Source organism: Pan paniscus, chromosome 7 (genome assembly GCF_029289425.2).
Source record: "Pan paniscus chromosome 7, NHGRI_mPanPan1-v2.0_pri, whole genome shotgun sequence".
NCBI lineage: Eukaryota > Metazoa > Chordata > Mammalia > Primates > Hominidae > Pan > Pan paniscus.
In genome coordinates, this window is record NC_073256.2 from 81,421,923 (window position 1) to 81,443,123 (window position 21,201).

The 21,201-nt window shown below is 39.4% G+C and overlaps 1 protein-coding gene across 12 annotated transcripts in view; it reads left to right on the plus strand.

Moving 5' to 3' along the window:
- Nucleotides 1-21,201, plus strand: part of MTFR1 (mitochondrial fission regulator 1) — a 128,113-nt gene that overhangs the window by 45,494 nt on the left and 61,418 nt on the right. For 6 of the 12 annotated variants that reach the window (XR_010112945.1, XR_008626408.2, XR_008626411.2 and 3 more), the window contains exons 4-7: nucleotides 4,269-4,384; nucleotides 15,319-15,554; nucleotides 17,640-17,886; nucleotides 18,478-18,646. Coding sequence is in view for 8 of the 12 variants with exons in the window: in XM_008956732.5 (XP_008954980.3) it covers nucleotides 4,269-4,384; nucleotides 15,319-15,554; nucleotides 17,640-17,886; nucleotides 18,478-18,646 (768 nt within the window). In the remaining 4 variants the exon portion in view is untranslated. Of the gene's footprint in view, nucleotides 1-4,268; nucleotides 4,385-15,318; nucleotides 15,555-17,639; nucleotides 17,887-18,477; nucleotides 18,776-19,610; nucleotides 21,190-21,201 lie in introns of those variants that run through there. The other 6 variants (XM_003831375.6, XM_055116602.2, XM_055116603.2 and 3 more) reach the window with 2 other exon arrangements.

The window sequence follows — 21,201 nt, forward strand, 5'->3', positions numbered from 1 at the left end:
GATTTTTTTGGTATATTATCAGAATATTTTAAATTAAAGTTGCTTCAGTAAGATTTCTAAAATAAAATTGAATTTTGGGTAATTTAGTGTTATTATTGAATTTTTGCTCTGAATGAAATGTGATTTTGAAAAAAAATTTCTATCTCTTCACTTTTTTTTTCTTTTTCCACTAATAATAGCTGTAGTAGGACAGGACCTTGCTGGGAACCTTCAGTAAGTTGTCCTTTTCTTTCTCAAACTTCCCATGCATGTCGTGTCTAAATCGTATTTCCAAGAATTTCTTACTGTCAGTCCTTGCCAGGGCTGACTTCACCTTGACTTGTACTTTACTAAGTGCATTGTCCTGGAAATTGTCCTTTGCATCCCATGCCTGTGTCACTCAATGAATGCTTCCCTCACCAACACCTGAAACGGCCTTTTATAAAGAAGATTTTCTTCTAGTTTTATTTTGTCTTTTGAATGAGTTTGACTTAAATGCCAAAACTATTTTGTTTTGTGGGACAGGATTTCAAGTAGAAATGACATACATCTTATCAGTTTTGGAATTGGTTCTTGAGAGCATCATTAACATTTTCATCTTATTGAGCACATATTATGGACTTGGTATCATTTGCATAATTAAGGCTTAAGTAAGATCCAAATTAAGTCCGTGGAATAGTTTGTTGTATCTTGTTGTTTTGTTTTTTTAAAGTTTGTGCAAAAGCTGGCATTTTATGTTTAACATATTAATTTTATGGAGGCATTATTTAATTTTATAGATGTAAAATTGAGAAATGTGTTTAATCCTTAATTACTATTTATGATATCCTGAAAATGAGTTAACTTATATTTCTTTGAATATGTATTCTTAGAAAAGTAGTATTGGCTGGGCATGGTGGTGCATACCTATAATCCCAGCACTTTGGGAGGCTGAGGCAGGTGGAACCCCCGAGCCCAGGAATTTGAGACCAGCCTGGGCAACATGGCGATACCCCCCATCTCTACCAAAAATACAAAAAATGAGCCAGGTGTGGTGGTGTGTGCCAGTAATTCTGGAGGCTTACGCAGGTGAATTGCTTGAACTTGGGAGGCGGGAGGTTGCAGTGAGCCGAGATGGTACCACTGCACTCCAACCTGAGTGACAGAGTGAGACCTGGTCTCAACAACAACAAAAAAGAAAAGTAGTACTTTGTTTTTTTGTTTTGTTTTTCTTTTTTTCTTCCCTCCTCCCCACACTTTGTTTCCTTTTATAGATGTTTTAGAAGAAAACAGCTATTTTTGTAACTTCTGTAGGAAAGTAAGAAGTCTTTGTCTTAAATATACCTAACTTTCTACCAACTAGTCATTCTATTGGAACAGAATTTTTATTTCTAAACAAAGGGTCATGATCAGATTGATCATCTCATGAAATAGCACCTTAGGAAGGCACCATTCAGATTTTAGTCTTAGGATTTGTCTAACACTTGTACAAAACAGCCCATTAAATACCATCTCTGCTAGGAGCCTCACAGGGCTTGGGGAACATTCCTGCTGAAGGATAGCCACATAACCCATTTAGAATCTCCTTATTACAGTGTTATGGGAATATCAGGATACCATTCTGTTTTCAGTAATGGGTAGGAACAGAACATTACCTGATTTCTCAACTCTTGAGATCAAATATGATACCCAGTTGTGTTATTTAAGTTGTATGAGATACCCATTTGCTGAATATCTGTTTGGATAAGTTTCTGAACTACAAAGGGAAGTACAAAAATCTTCCCTTTGATCTTATACCTTGAGAATTTACTTACTGAAGTTCATGCTTTTTTCCTCATCTGACTACAAATTACTTCCACTACATGCAAATTAGTATTTTGAAAGCCTTTTTATCATAATTTCATTATTAGGTTTATTTGTTTTTGTTTTTGTGGAAGGCAAGATTTTAAAATTTCTATTTTTTGAGACAGAGTCTCACTCTGTTGCCCAGGCTGGAGTGTGGTGGTGCGATCACGCCTCACTGCAGCCTCTGCCTCCTGGGTTCAAATGATTCTCCCACCTCAGCCTCCCAAGTAGCTGTGACTACAGGCGCATGCCACCATGCCTAGCTAATTATTTTGTATTTTTAGTAGAGACAGGTGTTTTGCCATGTTGCCCAGGCTGGTCTCAAGCTCCTGGGGCCTCAAGTCATCCGCCATCTTGTCCTCCCAAAGTGCCAGGATTACAGGCGTGAGCCACCGCACCTGGCTGAATTTAAGGTGCTTTAGATACTCGATGTTCTTAGTACTTTATTGTTAACATGTTTTTGGATTTTGGTTTTTTTTTGTGACCGAGTCTTGCTCTGTCGCCCAGGCTGGATTGCAGTGGCGCAATCTCAGCTCACTGCAACCTCTACCTCCCATGTTGAAGTGATTCTCATGCCTCAGCCACCCTAGTGGCTCGGGTTACAGGCGCCTGCCACCACGCCCAGCCCTTAAAATGTTATTTTTAATGCTACTTTATTAAGTTAATTAGATAATTATACCAGGAGAGTACACATACCAAAAACTGATATGTTTAAAGTTTTATTCATAATATTACATTAAAGATATTTTAAACTTTCAACAATGTTAGTATTATGTGTCACATGATATATTTTGTGTTTAAGGAAGAGGCATTATTTAAGAATATCTTCCAAAAGTTTGACTTGGCAATGATGGCATTGAGGAGGTTTGAACAATGCATGAGTCCCAAGGGTAACCTTTTTGATAAACATATTAATGACTGAATCTCTTTGGCCTTTTCATTTTTTCCTTAATTAAAAAGTGTGGATTGATTATTTTTCTTTTTTATTTAAACCTCACTCATACTTTTAGTAAGTATTAATCTGATAACTTTATTTAAAAATTATTATTCGTTGACTTTTTGACTCAGGCATTATTATATATATAACAAAATCTAAATTTAACTCAGTTATCTTTTTTGTTTTTCAAGGTAAATTTCAAGATATCCTGATTGTCTTTTCTTTTTCTTTTTGAGACTGTCTCACCCTGTCACCCAGGCTGGAGTGCAGTGGTGCAATCTTGGCTCACTGCAACTGCCGCCTCCCGGGTTCAAGTAATCCTCCCACCTCAGCCTCCTGAGTAGCTAGGATTACAGGTGTGTGCTACCACGCCTGGCTAATTTTTTTGTATTTTCAGTAGAGATGGGGTTTCACCATGTTGGCCAAGCTGGTTTCGAACTCCTGACCTCAAGTGATCCGCCTGCCTTGGCCTCCCAAAGTACTGGGACTGTAGGCAGGAACCACTGCACCTGGCTGTCTTTTTTTTTTGTATTTATTTCAAAATATTCTGTTTGCATCCATGTTAAGTTTAGGTAGAGAATTCTGTTCTGCTGTTTGTTCTTTTGTTCTTTAATGCTTTTACTTAAAATTTAGGGGATTTAAGGAGTTTTAAAAAACATTTTCAACATTATAATGTATACATATATAAAAACATTGAACAAAACAGCTATATAATAGCCATTTAAAAATATTCCTGGATTTAGCTCAAGTTGGTCTTTTGCTTGTTCTTTTTTTTTTTTTTTTTTAACCCCGAGACAGAGTATTGCTCTGTCACCCAGGCTGGAGTATAGTGGCACTATCTCGGCTCACCGCAACCTCCACTTCCCGGTTTGCTTGTTCTTATACCCCCCGCTTACACATACCTTTTAAAATCTCTTTAGAAAAAAGTGGTTTCTCATGCTTAGATTCTAAAATTTTTCTTAATTTTCTAGGATAGTTTTTTACAAAATCAACTTATAGGCTGGGCGCAGTGGCTCACGTCTGTAATCCCAGCACTTTGGGTGGCTGAGGCAGGCCGATCACAAGGTCAGGCGTTCGAGACCCGCCTGGTCAACATGGTGAAACCTCATCTCTACTAAAAACACAAAAATTAGCTGGGCGTGGTGGCATGTGCCTGTAGTCCCAGCTACTCAGGAGGCTGAGGCAGAAGAATCGCTTGAACCCGGGAGGCGGAGGTTGCAGTGAGCCAAAGATAGAGCCACTGCACTCCAGCCTGGGCGACAGAGCTAGACTTTGTCTCAAAAAAAAAAAAAAATCAACTTATAAAATGAAAACTGAATAAAGTTATAGTTCTGAGATTGTCATATACTATTAGGCAACAATATGATTATGACTATTAATCATGGAGACCTTCAGTGGAAGAGTTAGAAACCACTCGTGTGTTTTTAACACCAGAGCTGACGATTTTCCTTTAGGTGAGTAAAAAAAATTTACTCTAACATTTTGGTGCCATCTTTGGTGAAGAACTTTCCCTATTTATAACTTACAGATTAACAGCCATGCAACAGAATGGAGTCCCAGCCACCCAGGAGAGGATGCAGTGGCGTCTTTTGCTGATGTTGGATGGGTAGCCAAAGAAGAAGGAGAGTGTTCAGCAAGACTAAGGTTAGTTTGGAAGGCTATCAGAACTGAGATGCAATATCTATTTTTTTAAAGAATGATATTATTTGCAGTACTTATTTTTAATAGCCTAATTTTATCTCTAGTAATGCACCCTCTTCTTTTTCTTGAACAGTCTTCTTTTCTGTTTATTTTCCTTTTTTTCTGAGATTGGGTCTTGTTCTGTTTTTCAGGCTGGAGTGCAGTGGTGTGATCTTGCTTCACTGCAGCCTTGAACTCCCAGGCTCATGTGATTCTCCCACCTCAGCCTCCCAAGTAGCTGGGATCACAGGCATGCACCACCAACCCTGGCTAATTCTTTTTTTTTTTTTTTTAGATAGAGTCTTGTTCTGTCACCCACGCTCCAGTGCAGTGGCGTGATCTCGGCTCATTGCAACCTCCACCTCACAGGTTCAAGCGATTCTCCTGCCTCAGCTTCCTGAGTAGCTGGGGCTACAGGCACGCACCACCACACCCAGCTAATTTTTGTATTTTTAGTAGAGATGGGGTTTCGCCATGTTAGCCAGGCTGGTCTCGATCTCCTGACCTCAGATGATCCACCCGCCTTGCCCTCCTAAAGTGCTGGGATTACAGACGTGAGCCACCACGCCCAGCCTATTTTTTACTTTTTTTGTAGAGATGAGTTTTCACCATGTTGCCTAGGCTAGTCTGTTCTTTTTCAAGACTTGACTAGTATTTATAAAGGTTTTAGAGACATATAATTATGTCCTAAGTCCTCATTGACAGAATTCTTTGTCCTTCAGCAGTTTACATTCTAATGTAAGAGACCAGAAACAATGATCATTAATTTTTAGATAAGTACAGTAATTATAATGGTCTCATTGGGGCAAAGGGATCAATCTGGATCATAGTAGAGAATTTGTGTAATTGGAGAATGTTTCCTAAAAATTTTGAGTCAAAAGGAGATTAAGAAGGAAATCAGTTGATACTGTAAAGTCTACAAAGTAATTACAGATGGTCACTGCAGGATGAGAGATGTTCAGCAAGACTTCTCAGGAGGAAATGCTAGAGCTCCATCATGAGGGCTGAGTGGGAGCCAAGTAAATGGAAGGCTGGTATTCCTGGAAGAGTAAATAACTTGTTTAAAGGTAAAACCAGGAGACATTGTGGCATGTTTGGGAACTGCCAGATGGCTCAATGAGACTAGAGAGCAGAAAAGAAGGATAAGCTGTAGGAGATGAGGACGAGAAGTAGGTAGAGGTTTAAAGGTCTTACACGTGACTCTAAGAAACATAGAAAAGTTCACGTTTGTGGAAAGCAATATAGAACCTGAAAGCAGTGTGGAACCATGGAAGAAATTTGAGCACTAGTAAAATCAACATGTAAACAGTATGAAGAATAGAAAAGAGCCAGACCAAGAAATAGACCAACTAGGAGATGATCAGAATTTAACTGAATTAAGAAACTGGCAGAAGAGGTTCAAAGCCAAGTGAGATTCATAAGAATTAAAATGACATAGAAACTTATTAGATATGGAGATTAACGAAGGAAGAGGCTACGTAGTCAGAGTCTAGTTATCCTAAATTCTCAGGTTTCCATGTAGGATAATTATAAGGATGGTAAAACAATTTTTGTTTTGTTTTGTTTTTGAGATGGAGCCTCACTTGGTTGCCCGAGTGAGGCTGGAGTGCAGTGGTGCGATCTGGGCTCACTGCGACCCCCACCTCCCGGGTTCTATCAATTCTCCTGCCTCAGCCTTCTGAGTAGCTGGGATTCCAGGTGGCTGCCATGATGCCCAGCTGATTTTTGTATTTTTAGTAGAGATGGGGTTTCACCACGTTGGCCAGGCTGGTCTTGAACTCCTGACCCCAGGTGATCCACCTGCCTTGACTTCTCAGAGTGCTGGGATTATAGGCGTGAGCCACCGCACCTAGCTATAATGTATAGGAATATAGGAAAACAGATTGTTTTGGCTGGGGGTAATAAGAGAGGGTAGTCTAGTCTGGAATATATTATGTTTGAGTTTTCTGTGAGATACTCACCTTGATCTAGAAACAGTTTATGTGAATGGATATCGGTAAGGAAGGCCTATACTCTATAACATTTAGATAGAACGGCTGAATATGAGAGTGCCCAAGAAGCATGTATAGAACGTGAAGAGCATTTGTACCCTGAGTGAAGCCAGCATTTTGAAGTTAAAGGAAAGAAAAAGCCTCCTCCCCCATCACCCTCCCCAACCCCAACCCATCACCCAAAGAGCTAAGCGGCAGGAGAAGACCTGGTAGAGGGTATTGTTATGGAAGCAGAGGAGGTAGAGTTTTTATTGAAGAGGAGTAGTGATCAGTGTCAAATACTTAGAGGCTGGGTAAATAGAAAAACTAGCAAGTTTCAATTTTGTTTTTCAGTTGGAAGATTATCATTGACTTCAGCAAGAGTAATTTCATTTGAGTAGTAGTAGCTGGATAAAATAAGAATAAAATAATCTAAGAGCAAACAAGGAATTTGATTTGAATGACAAATAGAAATAAGGACATAGCAGTAGATAAACACAGGGATTGCAGGATTAGCAGGTAAAGAGCCTTTCTTTTTTAAGATGTTTATTTTATTTAAACTTTTTATTTTGAGATAATTGTAGATTCTTCACATGCATATTTATAAGAAACAATACAGAGAAATTCCCCATGCTTTTCACTCAGTCTCCTTCAATGGTAACATCCTGCAAAACTGTAGTACAATATCACAGCAGGGTATTGATGTTGATAAGTCAAGATGCAGGACATTTCCATGCTACAGAGATCCTCCAGTTGCCCTGTTATGGCCACACATACTTCTCTTCCATCCCCAACCTCAACTCCTTCTTAATGGCTAGCAACTACTAATCTGTTCATTTTAACTATTTTATCATTTAAAGAATGTTACATACATTGAATCATGTAATATGTAACTTTTTTTTATTTTTTTGAGACAGAGTCTCACTCTGTCACCCAGGCTGGAGTGCGGGGATGCAGTCTTGGCTTACTGCAACCTCCGCCTCCTGGGTTTAAGCAATTCTCCTGCCTCAGCCTCCCAAGTAGCTGGGATTACCGGTATGTGCCACCATACCTGCCTAATTTTTGTATTTTTAGTGGATACGGGATTTCACCATGTTGGCCAGGCTGGTCTTGAACTCCTGACCTCAAGTAATTCATCTGCCTCGGCTTCCCAAAGTGCTGGGATTACAGGTGTGAGCCACCTTGCCTGGCCAATATGTAACCTTTTGGGACTAGCTTTTTTTTTTTTTGAGACAGAGACTCACTCTGTCACCCAGGCTGGAGTGCAGTAGTGCGATCTCGGCTCACTGCAACCTCCACCTCCCAGGTTCAAGTGATTCCCCTGCCTCAGCCTCCCAAGTAGCTGGGATTACAGGCACCTGCCTCCATGCCTAGCTAATTTTTGTATTTTTAGTAGAGACGGAGTTTCACCATGTTGGCCAGGCTAGTCTCGAACTCCTGACCTCAGGTTATCTGCCTGCCTCAGCCTCCCTAAGTGTTGGGATTACAGGCATGAGCCACCGCGCCTGGCCAAACAAAGGTGTCTCTCCAAGTCAGAATCGAACCAGCACCTAAGGATGGCCACGGGCGTGCACCTACAGTCCTCCGCTCTACCAGCTGAGCTATTGAAGAGGGCAGGACTGGCTTTTTAAACTCAGCACTATTCTCTGGCTATTCATCTAAATTGTTGTGTGCATCAAGAGCTTGATCCTTTTTAATTGCTCAGTAGTAGTCATTGGTATGGATGTATTACAGTTTGTTTAATCATGCAGTAGTTGATGGACATCTAGGTTGATTCCAGTTTTTGGCTGTTAAAGAAAGTTAGTATATAAACATTTGTGTATAGGTTTTTGAGTGACTGACTGTAAGTTTTCATTTTTCTGGGATAAATGTCCATGAGTGCAGTTGCTGGGTCAAATAGTAGTTACTTAGTTTTTCAAGAAACTGACAAGCTGTTTTCTAGAGCCTATTTCATATCCCTCTGGCAGTATATGGCTAATTCAGTTTCTCTGCGTTATTTCCTTAATAGCTAATGATATTAAACATCTTTTTATGCCATCTGTGTATTCTTTCAGGTAAAACGTATCGTGTCTTTTGCTTATTTTCTAACTGGATATTTTTAAGATTTCTTTATATATTCTAGATATGAATCCTTGTCACATATATGGTTTATAAATATTTTCTCCTACTCTGTGGCTTGTCTTTTCATACATTTAATGGGGTCTTTCATGGAGCAAAAGTTTTTCATTTTGATGAAGTCTAATTTATTTACTTTTTATTGATCATGCTTTTGGTGTCAAATCTAAGAGCTCTTTGCCTAGCCCTAGATCCTGAGACTTCTTTTTCCCTAAGAGGTTTATAGTTTTATATTTTACATTTGAGTCCATGATTTTTTTTTTTCTTTTTTTTTTTCAGAAGGATCTGGTTCTGTCACCCGGGCTGGAGTGCAGTGGCATGATCATAGCTCACTGTAACCTCTGCCTCCTGGGCTCAAGCGATCCTCTCACCTTAACCTCCTAAGTAGCTGGGGTTACAGGTGTATGCCACCATGCCTAGCTGTTTTTTGTAAAGATGGGTTTTCGCCATGTTGCCCAGGCTGGTCTCAAACTCCTGAGCTTAAGCGATCCGCCCACCTTAGCCTCCCAAAGTGCTGGGATTACAGGTATGAGCCACTGTGCCCAGCCTTAAATTCGTGATTCTTTTCAAGTTAATTTTTTCATACAGGTTGAGCAACCCTAATTTGAAAATCCAAAATCAGAAGTGTCCCAAACTCCAAATTTTTTAAAAATGGAATTAAAAAAAACTTTTAGGTTCAGGGGTACATGTGCTGGTTAGTTACATGGGTAAATTGCATGTTATGGATGTTTGGTGTACAGATTATTTCATCACTCAGGTAATAAGCATAGGACTCAATAGGTAGTTTTTTGATCCTCACCTTCTACTCTCAAGTAGGCCCTGGAGTGTGTTGTTCCCTTCTTTTTTTTTTTTTTGAGACAGAGTTTCACTCTTGTTGCCCAGGCTGGAGTGCAATGGCACGATCTCGGCTCACTGCAACCTCCACCTCCTGGGTTCAAGCGATTTTCATGCCTCAGCCTCCCAAGCAGCTGGGATTACTGGTGTGCACGACCACGCCCACCTAATTTTTGAATTTTTAGTAGAGACAGGGTTTCACCATGTTGGTCAGGCTGGTCTCGAACTCCTGACATCAGGTGGTCACCTGCCTTGGCCTCCCAAAGTGCTGGGATTATAGGCGTGAGCTACCGCGCCCAGCCGTTCCCTTCTTTTTGTCCATGTGCACTCAGTGTTTAGCTCTCATTTACAAGTGAGAACATGTGGTATTTGGTTTTCTGTTCCTGTGTGAGTTTGCTTAGGATAATGGCTTCCAGCTCCATCCATGTTGCTGCAAGGGAGTGATCTCCTTGTTTTTTGTGACTGTGTAGTATTCCATGGTGTCTATCTACCACATTTTCTTTATCCAGTCTACCACTGATGGACATTTAGGTTGGTTCTGTGTCTATGCTGTTGTGAACAGTGCTGTGATGAACACGTGTGCTTGTGTCCTTTTGGTAGAATGATTTATTTTCCTTTAGGTATATACCCAACAGAGGGATTGCTGGGTCAAACAATAGTTATCTTTTAAGTTCTTTGAGAAATCTTCATGTTCCTTTCCACAGTGGCTGAGCTAATTTACATTCCCACCAGCAGGGTATAAGTATTCCCCTTCTTTGCAACCACACCAGCATCTCAGGCAGTGGGCAGGGCTATAAAGCTCCCAAGCAATTATGTCCTTTGTCTTTGGAGTTCCTCAGCTTTCCCACAGAGCCTGTAGCTGCAATCCACCTCCTTCAAAGTGTCTGTGGATTCTCTGGCTTTCCTGGTATGTTCCTGCAGTAGTTCTTGGAGCAAAAGTTCACCATGTGGATCTCTACACGCTGCTCTGTTTGTCCAAGTGGGAGCCACAAGTTAGTCCTGCCTGCTCTCTGCCATCTTCCCCGAATGGAACCTACCCTTCTGTGTTTATAACTTACAGTTTAAGTCCCTATAGAAACAAATTCTATTTAAGACTGTTCATATGTTGCAGTTTGTTTTTCTGCCTCTCATATTTATATTTGTATGAAAGCTGAAGCTCTTCAATATATTTCTTCCTTGAAATTTATGTTGATGACATTTCTATAACAATTATTTATAATGTCATACTATTATGTCTCCAGGAAAACAGGATACATATGAGTCTTTCATAATTGTTTATTATAGAAATGATTTTTTTCAAATGCACCGAACTTGAGATTTTTATTTATAAACTAGAAGTACAGGCCGAGTGTAGTGGCTCATGCTTATAATCCCAGCACTTTGGGAGGTCGAGGTGGGTGGGTTGCTTGACCCCAGGAGTTCAAGACGAGCCTGGGCAACATGGCAAAACCCCATCTCTACAAAAAATACCAAAATTAGCTGGGTGTGGTGGTACACACCTGTTGTCCTTGCTACCTGAGAGGCTGAGGTGGTAGGATTGCTTGAGCCTGGGAGGTCAAGGCTGCAGTGAACCATGAATGCACCACTGCATTCCAACCTCAGCAATGGATCGAGACCTATCTTAAAAAAAAAAAAAAAAAGAGAAAAAAAAAAGGGCAGCATATTTCTGTGGAATAGAAGTATTCTACTTTGAGAAGAGAATTTTCAATAACATGAGAAAACTGTTAGTACAGTGGCATGCACAAAGTAAGTCCTCATTGTTTTTTCTCTTTTCTGTACACATTTTCATTTCCTTTTTAACTAATAGAAGCATTGACATCCTGATAACTGATGATCAGTTATCAATATAACTGATAATCTCATCTAAGATAATGTGTTCTCTTTCATAGTAGTATTCTAAGGAGAACGTATAGTCTGTGAAAGGAAAATAAACCTTGGGACTCCCAAATCACTAAGCCAAAGGGAAAAGTCAAGCTGGGAACTGCATCAGGCAAACCTGCCTCCCAAAGCTTTGCATCAGAGCAAAGCTGCCTCTGTAGCTATGTAAGATAGCTACATTATAAAAAAGCTACATACCTCTCTTACAATTTGCCTGCTAGGAAATTCCTTGTGGGCCCCAAGATCCTTACCCTAAAACAGTTCTGCTAAATTTGACTCTGACAATGTGAATTGATAGCTTTTCTTCACAGGTATTGGAAAAGGACAGAACTCAAAAGTTACCCCTCTGCTCACCTGAGACAAATGCATATCTGATTGCTTCCTCTGCCCTATGTTTATTTTATGTAAAAATGCAGATTTACTGAGCTAGAGGAATGCCTAAGTGACCATTCCTCTACTGCCCCTCACATGTGAACAGCTGATCAGAGACTTAAAAGAATGTAAACTTTTGTCTCTTATCTACCCCCACCTTTTAAAAATTTCTTCCTCTTTCTCTAATATCTGCCCTTTCTCCTTTAAATATTGAAGCCCTCAAAATCATCTTTGGAGAAAGGCACTGATCTGTCTCCCAGGTGCACATCTTTAACCTTGGTAAAATAAACTTCTAAATTGTTTGAGACCTGTCTCAGATACTTTTTGGTTTATAAGTCTTTGGATAAATATACAGTATAACATTTGTACTGTATGATAAAATTAAAGACTGTAATCTCTGAGGCCTTTAGTTGACATCATAGACATTGTCATCAAGCGTTTGGTTCCGAAGTAGAAGAGCAGCTAAGGAGTTTTGAAATATTTCAAGTTTAATTTGTTCATTCTATATTAATATATTAATTTCTAGTTGTATCCAGTTCTTCTGTAGAGTGTCACAATATCAAGCTCACTTACTAAATACAAATTTATAGGTTCATAGGGCTTAAAAATATTTCGGATAGCTGTTTTCCTTATCCTAGGATGCTTGCAATCTAATGAGGAAGATGAACATACTTATAAAAGTCTGTAATATAAGGATAGTGAATAAAGTGAGACTGAGGTGATGATATCCAGCTTAATTTTTCAAGTGTCAGCATGAAGTATAAGATGGAATGTGCTGTTTTTTAAGGAGTGTCAGGGAAGATCCCCAACCTCTTAGAGGGTGACAGAGTAGCAAAAGTCCATAGGAAATACTTAACAAGCAAGCAGGCTGGCTCCACAGCGCCAGAGGTGCAAGAGTAGGCCAGGAGACTCAGTGGATCAGAGCAAGGTTTCCTACTCACAGCACGTCAATCTGCAGATGTTACTGGTTTCTATTTTATTCTTCATTACTTGACAGTAGACATGAACTGATAAACATATGTTATTAAAATAGTATATTCAAGGAAGAAAGATTATTTTTGTTAAATACCACTTTTAGGAAGATTGAACTTCTGAAATATAAAACAACAGAAGGGTTGTGTTGAACAGAGCCTAAAACAGCTAATGAGGGAATCCCACTAGTTTTCTGGGTCTGTAGCCTACAACACTCCTGCCTGTTCCCACTGTAGATTTCTCATGGATTGCTTCCTCTGTCAAAATGATTTCCCATTCTGGTTGTCTTTATCCAGCCACTTGCCCACTTTGAAAAGACTGTTAGTTTTCTTTTCTTTGTTTCTTTTCTTTCTTTCTTTCTTTTTTTTTTTTTTTTGAGACAGAGTCTTGCTGTGTTGCCCAGGCTGGAATGCAGTGGCATGATCTTGGCTCACTGCAACCTCCGCTTCCCGGGTTCAAGCGATTCTCATGCCTCAGCCTCCCAAGTAGCTGGTATTACAGGCACCTGCCAACACACCCAGCTAATCTTTGTACTTTTAGTAGAGATGGGGTTTCACCATGTTGGCCAGGCTGGTCTTGAACTCCTGACCTCAAGTGATCCGCCTGCCTCAGATTATTAGTTTTCTACCAACTTTATATTTCAGGAAACTAAATTACCAGTTTTTTTCCCCTGGATTCTAGGACAATAGAGTATGTTTTTTTACCTTTCAAGGTTGTTCTGTAAACTAAAAAGATGAGGGAGGGTCAGTAGAAATCATTTTGGGAATAGGGCACATCTAATTTAAAACTGTGTCAGATTTTGAGTTTCCCTTACCTGTGAGATGAGGGGACAGGACCCCAGAGGTGTATTATATTTAACTTAGGGTTCTTTGATATGGGTGATGGAGCTAAAAAGGCCTTTGCATTTATGTAAATTGTGCTACAAAAGTGGCTTCCCTTGACAGTAACAAGGAAAAAAGAGAGCTAGATAATTCAGTGTAGTGTTATTCTAAGTAAGAACCTGTGTGCCTTAGGGAATTTTGGACCCAATATAAACAAAATATAACCAAAACAAATGAATGAAACCAATAGAAATCTCACTAGCAGAAATTGGTATCCAGAAAATGGTTTTAAGAAACATCAGTTAACTGTTAAATGTTTAAGGTAATGGAAAAAAAAAAAAAAAAAAAGGAAAGGAAGAAATATCAGGCCTGCATAATATATAATCCCAACACTTTGGGAGGCTTGAGGCCAGGAGTTCATGACCAGCCTGGGCAACACTGTGAGACCCTGTCTCTTAAAAAAAAGAGAAAAGAAAAAAATTAGCCAGGCATGGGTGGCACGCACCTATAGTCCTAGCTACTCAGGAAGCTGAGGCAGGAGGATCACTTGAGCCTAGGAGTTGGCAGTGTGGGTAACAGAGCGAGATCCTGTCTCAAAAAGAGAAACATCACCCTTTGGCTGTTTATCTTCTGTTTTTGGTACATCCATGCTTGATGTCTCTGGTTTTTTTTTTTTTTTTTTTGAGATGGAGTCTTGCATTGTCATCCAAGCTGGAGTGCAGTGGCGTGATCTCGGCTCACTGCAACTGCCGCCTCCCAGGTTCAAGTGATTCTTGTACCTCAGCCTCCCAAGTAGCTGGGATTACAGGTGCCTGCCACCATACTCAGCTAATTCTTGTATTTTTAGTAGAGACAGTGTTGCACCCTGTTGGCCCAGGCTGGTCTTTAACTCCTGACCTCAGGTGATCCACCCACCTCGGGCTCCCAAAGTGCTGGTATTACAGGTGTGAGCCACCCCACCTGGCCTCTTTGTTATTTTTGTTTTTGTATTTGTTTTTATTTCTTAAAATTTCTATGAATTACAAAAATTCTTGCAAGAGTCTATCCTTATTTTGGATTTATTCTGTCTTTGTAATCTAGTTCTTAATAGCCCTCTGTTCTTAAGGGTAGCAAAACAGATTGGTTTTAAGAATGAATGGTTTGTTGACTGTCTTAAAAAATAACGCAGGGCTCGGTGGCTGATGCTTGTAATTCGAGTACTTTGGGAGGCCAAAGCTAGAGGATCCTTTGAGCCACGGAGTTATACCAGCCTGGGCAACATAGGGAAACCCTATCTGGGCTCTTAAACCTTCATAGGTCCTATAATTACTATGTTTGAGCCCATAAATATTAAAGTATTTCACATAAGGAAATGCTGAATTATATAATTAAAGACAGAAAAGTAGTATAAAGTACAGTTCTTGACTGTTAATTAAATTGTTTTGTCAAAGGTCCTAAACTTTTCTGCTCTTACCCTGGCACAATAGTGTTCAAGATTAAAGAGTAATTTGTCCTTTATTTTCAGTAAAGCAAAAAGATAAAAATTCATCATGCAAGGTATGGGGAGATATAGAAAGTTAATCCTTTTCAGACATAACTAGTAATTAGCTTACCACTTTGAAGGGCATAAAAAGCTTCTTCTTAGTTCAAATCAAAAGAAAACGTCAATTAGCAAAAACTTTGCTAAAATCTGTGATGCCTCTTGATGGAGTTGGTTTGTGCATATTATGTAGAGATTGACTAAGAAAAATGATGGCAGCAAGAACCCCAGCTGTGGTATGTAACTACATAAGGTTGACAAATGCTTTGGTGTTTTTGTCCTTACACGAAGGGACTTATGTAAGATCAGCCTGAAAAGAGGTTCTTGGGTGTTAATGCGGATACACTGTCAGGTGAGGATGGTGTTTCACGTTCTCTTACAAAGCCTGTGACAGCCCACCTTATGTCTTCCTTGCAGGACAGAGGTCAGATCAAGGCCACCCCTTCAGGATGACCTTCTTTTCTTTGAGAAGGCCCCAAGCAGACAGATTTCCTTACCAGACTTATCTCAAGAAGAGCCTCAGCTGAAGACCCCAGCGCTGGCAAAGGAGGAAGCACTGCAGAAGATTTGCGCTCTCGAAAATGAACTTGCTGCTCTCAGAGCTCAGATTGCCAAAATTGTGACCCAGCAGGAGCAGCAAAATCTCACTGCAGGTCTGTAAGTCCTACATTTGTTAGTTTTAACTTGCAAACTGGAAGTTAGGAGAATGCTACTTACTTTAAAATTAATTAGTAACAGCTATTGGGGTTCTTAGAAAACCAGGTGTCAGCCAGGTACGGTGGCGCATGCCTGTAATCCTAGCACTTTGGGAGGCTAAGGCAGGCAGATCATGAGGTCAGGAGACCGAGACCATCCTGGCCAACATGGTGAAACCCCATCTCTACTAAAAATATAAAAATTAGCTGGGCATGGTGGCACGTGCCTGTAGTCCCAGCTTCTTGGGAGCCTGAGGCAGTAGAATCTCTTGAACCTGCGGGGTGGAGAACCAAGTGAGCCAAGATCACGCCACTGCACTCCAGCCTGGCGACAGAGCAAGGCTTCTTCTCAAAATTAAACAAAAAACAAACAAAAAAACCAGGTGTCAGTCCTTTTTGCATAGTCCAACAACAACCAGGTCAGGTTTAGATGGTGTTCATTTTGAACAATCTTGGTGCTGTCAGAGAAGATGACTAGGAAGTATCTTTTGGAAAACACTGGAATTCATACAGTTGAATTGCTATATAGTGGATGCTTTCCTTTCTAATGGGAAACTTAGTTGTCTAGGATAATGGCACCAAGCATATCAGACATGAGGTAATGCCATGGGTTGCTATCTACTTGGTGAAAGGAGCCTGGGTTTCTGTGTGGTACGTGTTGGACTGAGTGGTGTTTACTACCTGCATGTCTTGATGCAAGCACTTGACATCTCACCTGCCTTTACTGCTCTAAAATGGGGATAATAGTACCTATGTTACTGAGTTATTGTGAGAATAAATATGGAAAGTATATAAAATGCCTTTAACACAAAGCAGCTATTTAATAGTTATTCTTCTTCCTTTTGCACAGAGTAGAACCTGAATTCAAGTCTTCTGGTCTAACACCATTGGGTTTATTAGTGTGACATTCTCACATTGGGGAGGAAACTGTAGCCTTGAAATTCTAGCCCACTAACCTATTGGCAAGTAGTGGTTATTTTCCTATTGTTGTTTCCAAGGCCTGGCAAGACTCAGTATTAACCAGCTCTGTTGGATAAGGACAATTAATTACCCTGCCTCTGAGCCACTTGGCTTATACTTCTGGAGTTTAACGTAATCCAGCATGGAAACCTCATTTGACCTGGGCATGGCAGAGGTGGGTGGGGGTGGAGGCACTCTGGGCGCTGATGCTGGACTGTGCTTATGCCTGTAACTTGCTAAAATTCTCCACTCCTACCTTTTTCTTGTCTTAAATTGATTTTTCCTTTTGCTTTACCTCCCTCTTCTGGCTGACTGGGAAAGTGCTACCATAAATAGGTAATTTTGAAGCTCTATTTATAAGCTGAAACTTTTGAGTAAAAATCTTTTACATCAACACCTCCCCAATCAAACTAGTTCACCCAATAAACAACTTTCTAACCTCCAGTTATGCAGAAAGAGGATTTTTAGGTCCTTACATCATTTCCATAACTCTTAGTTACTTCTTGTTTTAGAGACAGGGTTTCACTGTGTTGCTCAGGCTGGTCTTGAACTCCTGAGCTCAAACTACCTGCCTTGGCCTCCTAAAGTGCTGGGATTACAGGTGTGAGCCACTGAGCCCAGCCCAGTGCAGGCTTTTAATGCTTAGTAAGTCTTATATGAAAATATACTTAAAATGAGTCACAAATTTGTCAGTTTTCTCAAATCATTAAAATAGTACTAAATTGTCAAACTGTATGTAATGAAGATTAGACTTGTTTTTGCAGTACTTTGTTTTATATTTCTGTTAAAAGTGACTACAAACTGTGCTGTAGTCAAACTTGAACATTTGATATCACAAAAACACCTCTGTTAAGTTAAATAGAAATTTTCCATCTGGATAGTTTTGGATTGAATGATACAGTGGCTGAGATTCAGGCATTTCTCATGAAGTAACTGAAACTGTCTTGCTTCTTACATAACTGAAACTTTAAGAATATTGTTTTTAGGGGTACAAAAATTTTTAACATCATTTTGCTTTTAAAAACTGATATTTTCTTTGCTTAATACCAGTGGGATTAAGTTTGTTTTCCTTTGTTTCTGTAGGTGACTTAGATTCTACCACATTTGGTACCATACCACCACACCCTCCACCTCCCCCACCGCCCCCGCCTCCCCCTCCACTGGGGCTCCACCAAAGTATATCTGCTGTTGATCTGATTAAAGAACGAAGAGAGAAAAGAGCCAATGCTGGAAAGACTTTGGTTAAGAACAATCCAAAGAAACCTGAAATGCCAAATATGCTAGAGATCCTTAAAGAGATGAACAGTGTAAAACTTCGGTCAGTGAAGAGGTGAGGATACATTCACCTTCTTTCTTCCCCATTTGTTTGTCTTATAAAACCAAAGTACCAGGCTTCTTGAGGAATTTTGTTTATAACATGACTGCCATGAATAGTTAAGTTTTTAGTTTAAAAAAAAGATGAGCCCCAGTGGCTTCTATACACAGTAGCTAAGAGATTAGCAAAATAAGCTAACATTTCCCAGGTGATGTTTTTAGTTTTCCCATTTTATTTAAATATCAGCCTTTTCATGTAAAGTCTTCACTGCAGTTGCTCAGTGAGCATTCACTAATTCAATAAAGGCATGCTGTGTACCACTAGCATAGTCACTAGACATGCATGGAACAGGGAACTCTATTTGCCCTGAAGGAGAGTAGAGTCCATGTTCTGCAGACATATTACATGGCCCTTTATTGGACTTCTGTGTGCTTTTGTTGAGCATTAGCTCTAGGCTTCCATCTCAATGCTAGCAGTATTTATCAGGTCTCTATGGAGTAGCTATGATGCTGGAGAGGTGCTGTCAGGCAAAAGGTTGACAAAGTACTTCCCTGAGGGTGGCCAGTGTATTGATCTGTCCCCTTGGTTTGTGTTCACTTCTCTAAGGTCAGAGCAAGATGTGAAGCCCAAGCCAGTGGATGCTACTGACCCTGCTGCCCTCATAGCAGAGGCTCTGAAAAAGAAATTTGCTTATCGGTATCGAAGTGATAGCCAAGATGAAGTTGAAAAAGGAATTCCAAAGTCTGAATCAGAGGCCACCTCAGAGAGAGTGTTGGTGAGTTATTTGCCCAGATTTCTTTCCTGTTACATAGAAATCCATCCCATTGCCAAGCACTTGCATTTTGCAAGTGATTCACCTGTGTCATCTGTAAGTTCCAAAGGGAGGTGATACAGGATTTGGTCCCTGCCTTACAAGTAGATCACGGCTGGTTGGGAAAAGGATGACATCTTTGCTTAGCATTTACACTTTTACTTTTCTAACTATGAAAATAATAGTTGTTCATTTGGAAATTTGAAACTTGTAGAAGAGCAGAAAGAAGAAAGCCAAAGTTAACCCCTAAGCTCACTACTAAGTAATCTCCAATGTTACATTTTCTATGCAGGGTTATATTTTTATTTAAGCATAGTGAAGTGAAATTCAGTATAGTAACAATGTATACTTTGTGATATAGAAATTCAAAGTACAGTGAGATCATTTTCTCTCAGGGCACCCTGTGAAAGTCTTCTGAAGAGGGTGACATTTGATGTGGGCCTTGGAGGATGTGTACCATGTCAAAGGTGGAGACTGAGTACATTTCATGGAAGCTCCCACATAATAATTGATACATTCCCTTTATTAACATTACTGTTCTGGGGCGTATGTGTGCTAATCTATTCCAGAGAGGCAGGCATCTCAGAAATTCCAGCACCTTTGAAACTTCTTAAGACATTGGAAAGGAAACTTTGTACTTTCTCTCTTTACTCAGAGAAGTAAAATTTAACAAAAGCAGGGTATTGCCAAGATGGTTGTAGTTTTCATTTAGAGGAAGCAGTTTGGCTACTTCTTTACCTTTTATTCTGTTGATATGTTCTGTGTTCATAACAACCCATCAATTTGTAAAGGTTTTAATATTCCCAGTAGTTGCTTGGTTTTTCATGCAGAACATACTCAGCCCTCTAATCCATGATTGGGAGGTGGGGGCGTATCGTTACTGTTACTTGAACCAATATCTTTATTTATACTTTTTGTTTGTTTCTAGTTTGGGCCACACATGTTGAAGCCAACAGGAAAAATGAAGGCTTTAATTGAAAATGTATCAGACTCCTAATAGACAATGAGCTGCGAAAAGACTCCTGGTTCCCCTGTTGATTTGTGAGGGCCAAGTTTGCTAGTAGAAATCGACACTGTTTCGTAAATACCTCTTTAGTATTCAGTGGTCTTCTTTCCAGGCTAATTAGTGGATTAAGCAATAATGAAAGCACTACGTTTGGTTTTGCTTTTGTGAGATGGTCAGCTTTGGTCCACAACATGTGTGTTCTGACATGTTTCTAATATGTGGCCAGGGCGTTCAGATTTCCAGTTTTGAAAACAATTGTATAGATTTCACAACACAAAAAGGACATTTGTGGATGTTACTGCACATTTTAAATTCTTAACACTAATTTATCTGTATAAGTGTTTTATATGCATATTTTTGGACATAAACAGTTTATGTAAAATTAGTAATGAATGATGGCAACGAGGGCACTGTTATCTTCGTTTGTTTTCAATGATCATTTAGCATTCAATGATAGAACAGCTGGTATAACATAAGTTGTTGGCATGAAATATTTGAGATTGGAAACTTCTTGCCTTGAACAGAACTTATATCTTAGATTCTCTCTCACATTTTCTTGGAGCTGGGGTTTGAATAGGAACCAGATGATGTTCACTGCTGAAATTCCATAATGCTTCCCATTGAAGGGAAGTTGAGAACCAGGAAAGCTGCTTTCACGTCATTGCCATCCAGTACTGACAGGGAAGAAAGATGTAGTTTTCCAGTAGTGATGAATCAAATTATTGAATTAAATTTCTTCTTAAGTAAAAACTCAGAATGTACCATCTTGTTTCCTTTCAGTTTATTAAATGGCATCATAAAGATGACTTTGCTAAGTTAATAGAGTTAAAAATTTTTTTAATATAAGCCAAAATATTAACTTTAATGAAACATTGACTTGGCAAATGAATTTCCTATAAATTATCATTGGTCAGAATGCTGTTTTGTTTAATTATATTATGCAACATAAACCATAGGTGTTATTAGAAGTGGAGAACTGCCTTTTTCATCTGGGGCTTTTAAGGACTTGCTATAAATGATTATTTTTTAAATGCTTTATAAATCTTCATGGTTTTTCTATTTCTGATACACTCAGCTATAGTTAATACCAGAGTATCCTACCAGGAGTAATATTTGGAATATTTAAATCTAGTAAAAGAAGAAAGTTGTACTTCCTGGCTGGGAGTATTAGGAGATGGGAGTAGAGATTCACTTTTAAGTTCTTGAAAATATATGCATTCTCCTAAATATTAACAAAAATGATTTGGGGAAATGACATGGCTTGATTATTCTGTTTAAATTTGTACTGTGGCTTATGTTACACATGTTCATGTTCACCTCTCATTCACCTGTTTTATATGGTTTAAAATTCTCTTTAACAAAATTCAGAAAATTCACCTGAAACGTATTTTGACCTAAAAGAAACATATTTTTGTATCAGTATTGAATTTTGGACAGTGCCCCCATATAAGGAAGTTACTGTTTTAAAATAAAGCAAACTAACTGTTTTATTTTCCTTGGACCATAGTGCTTC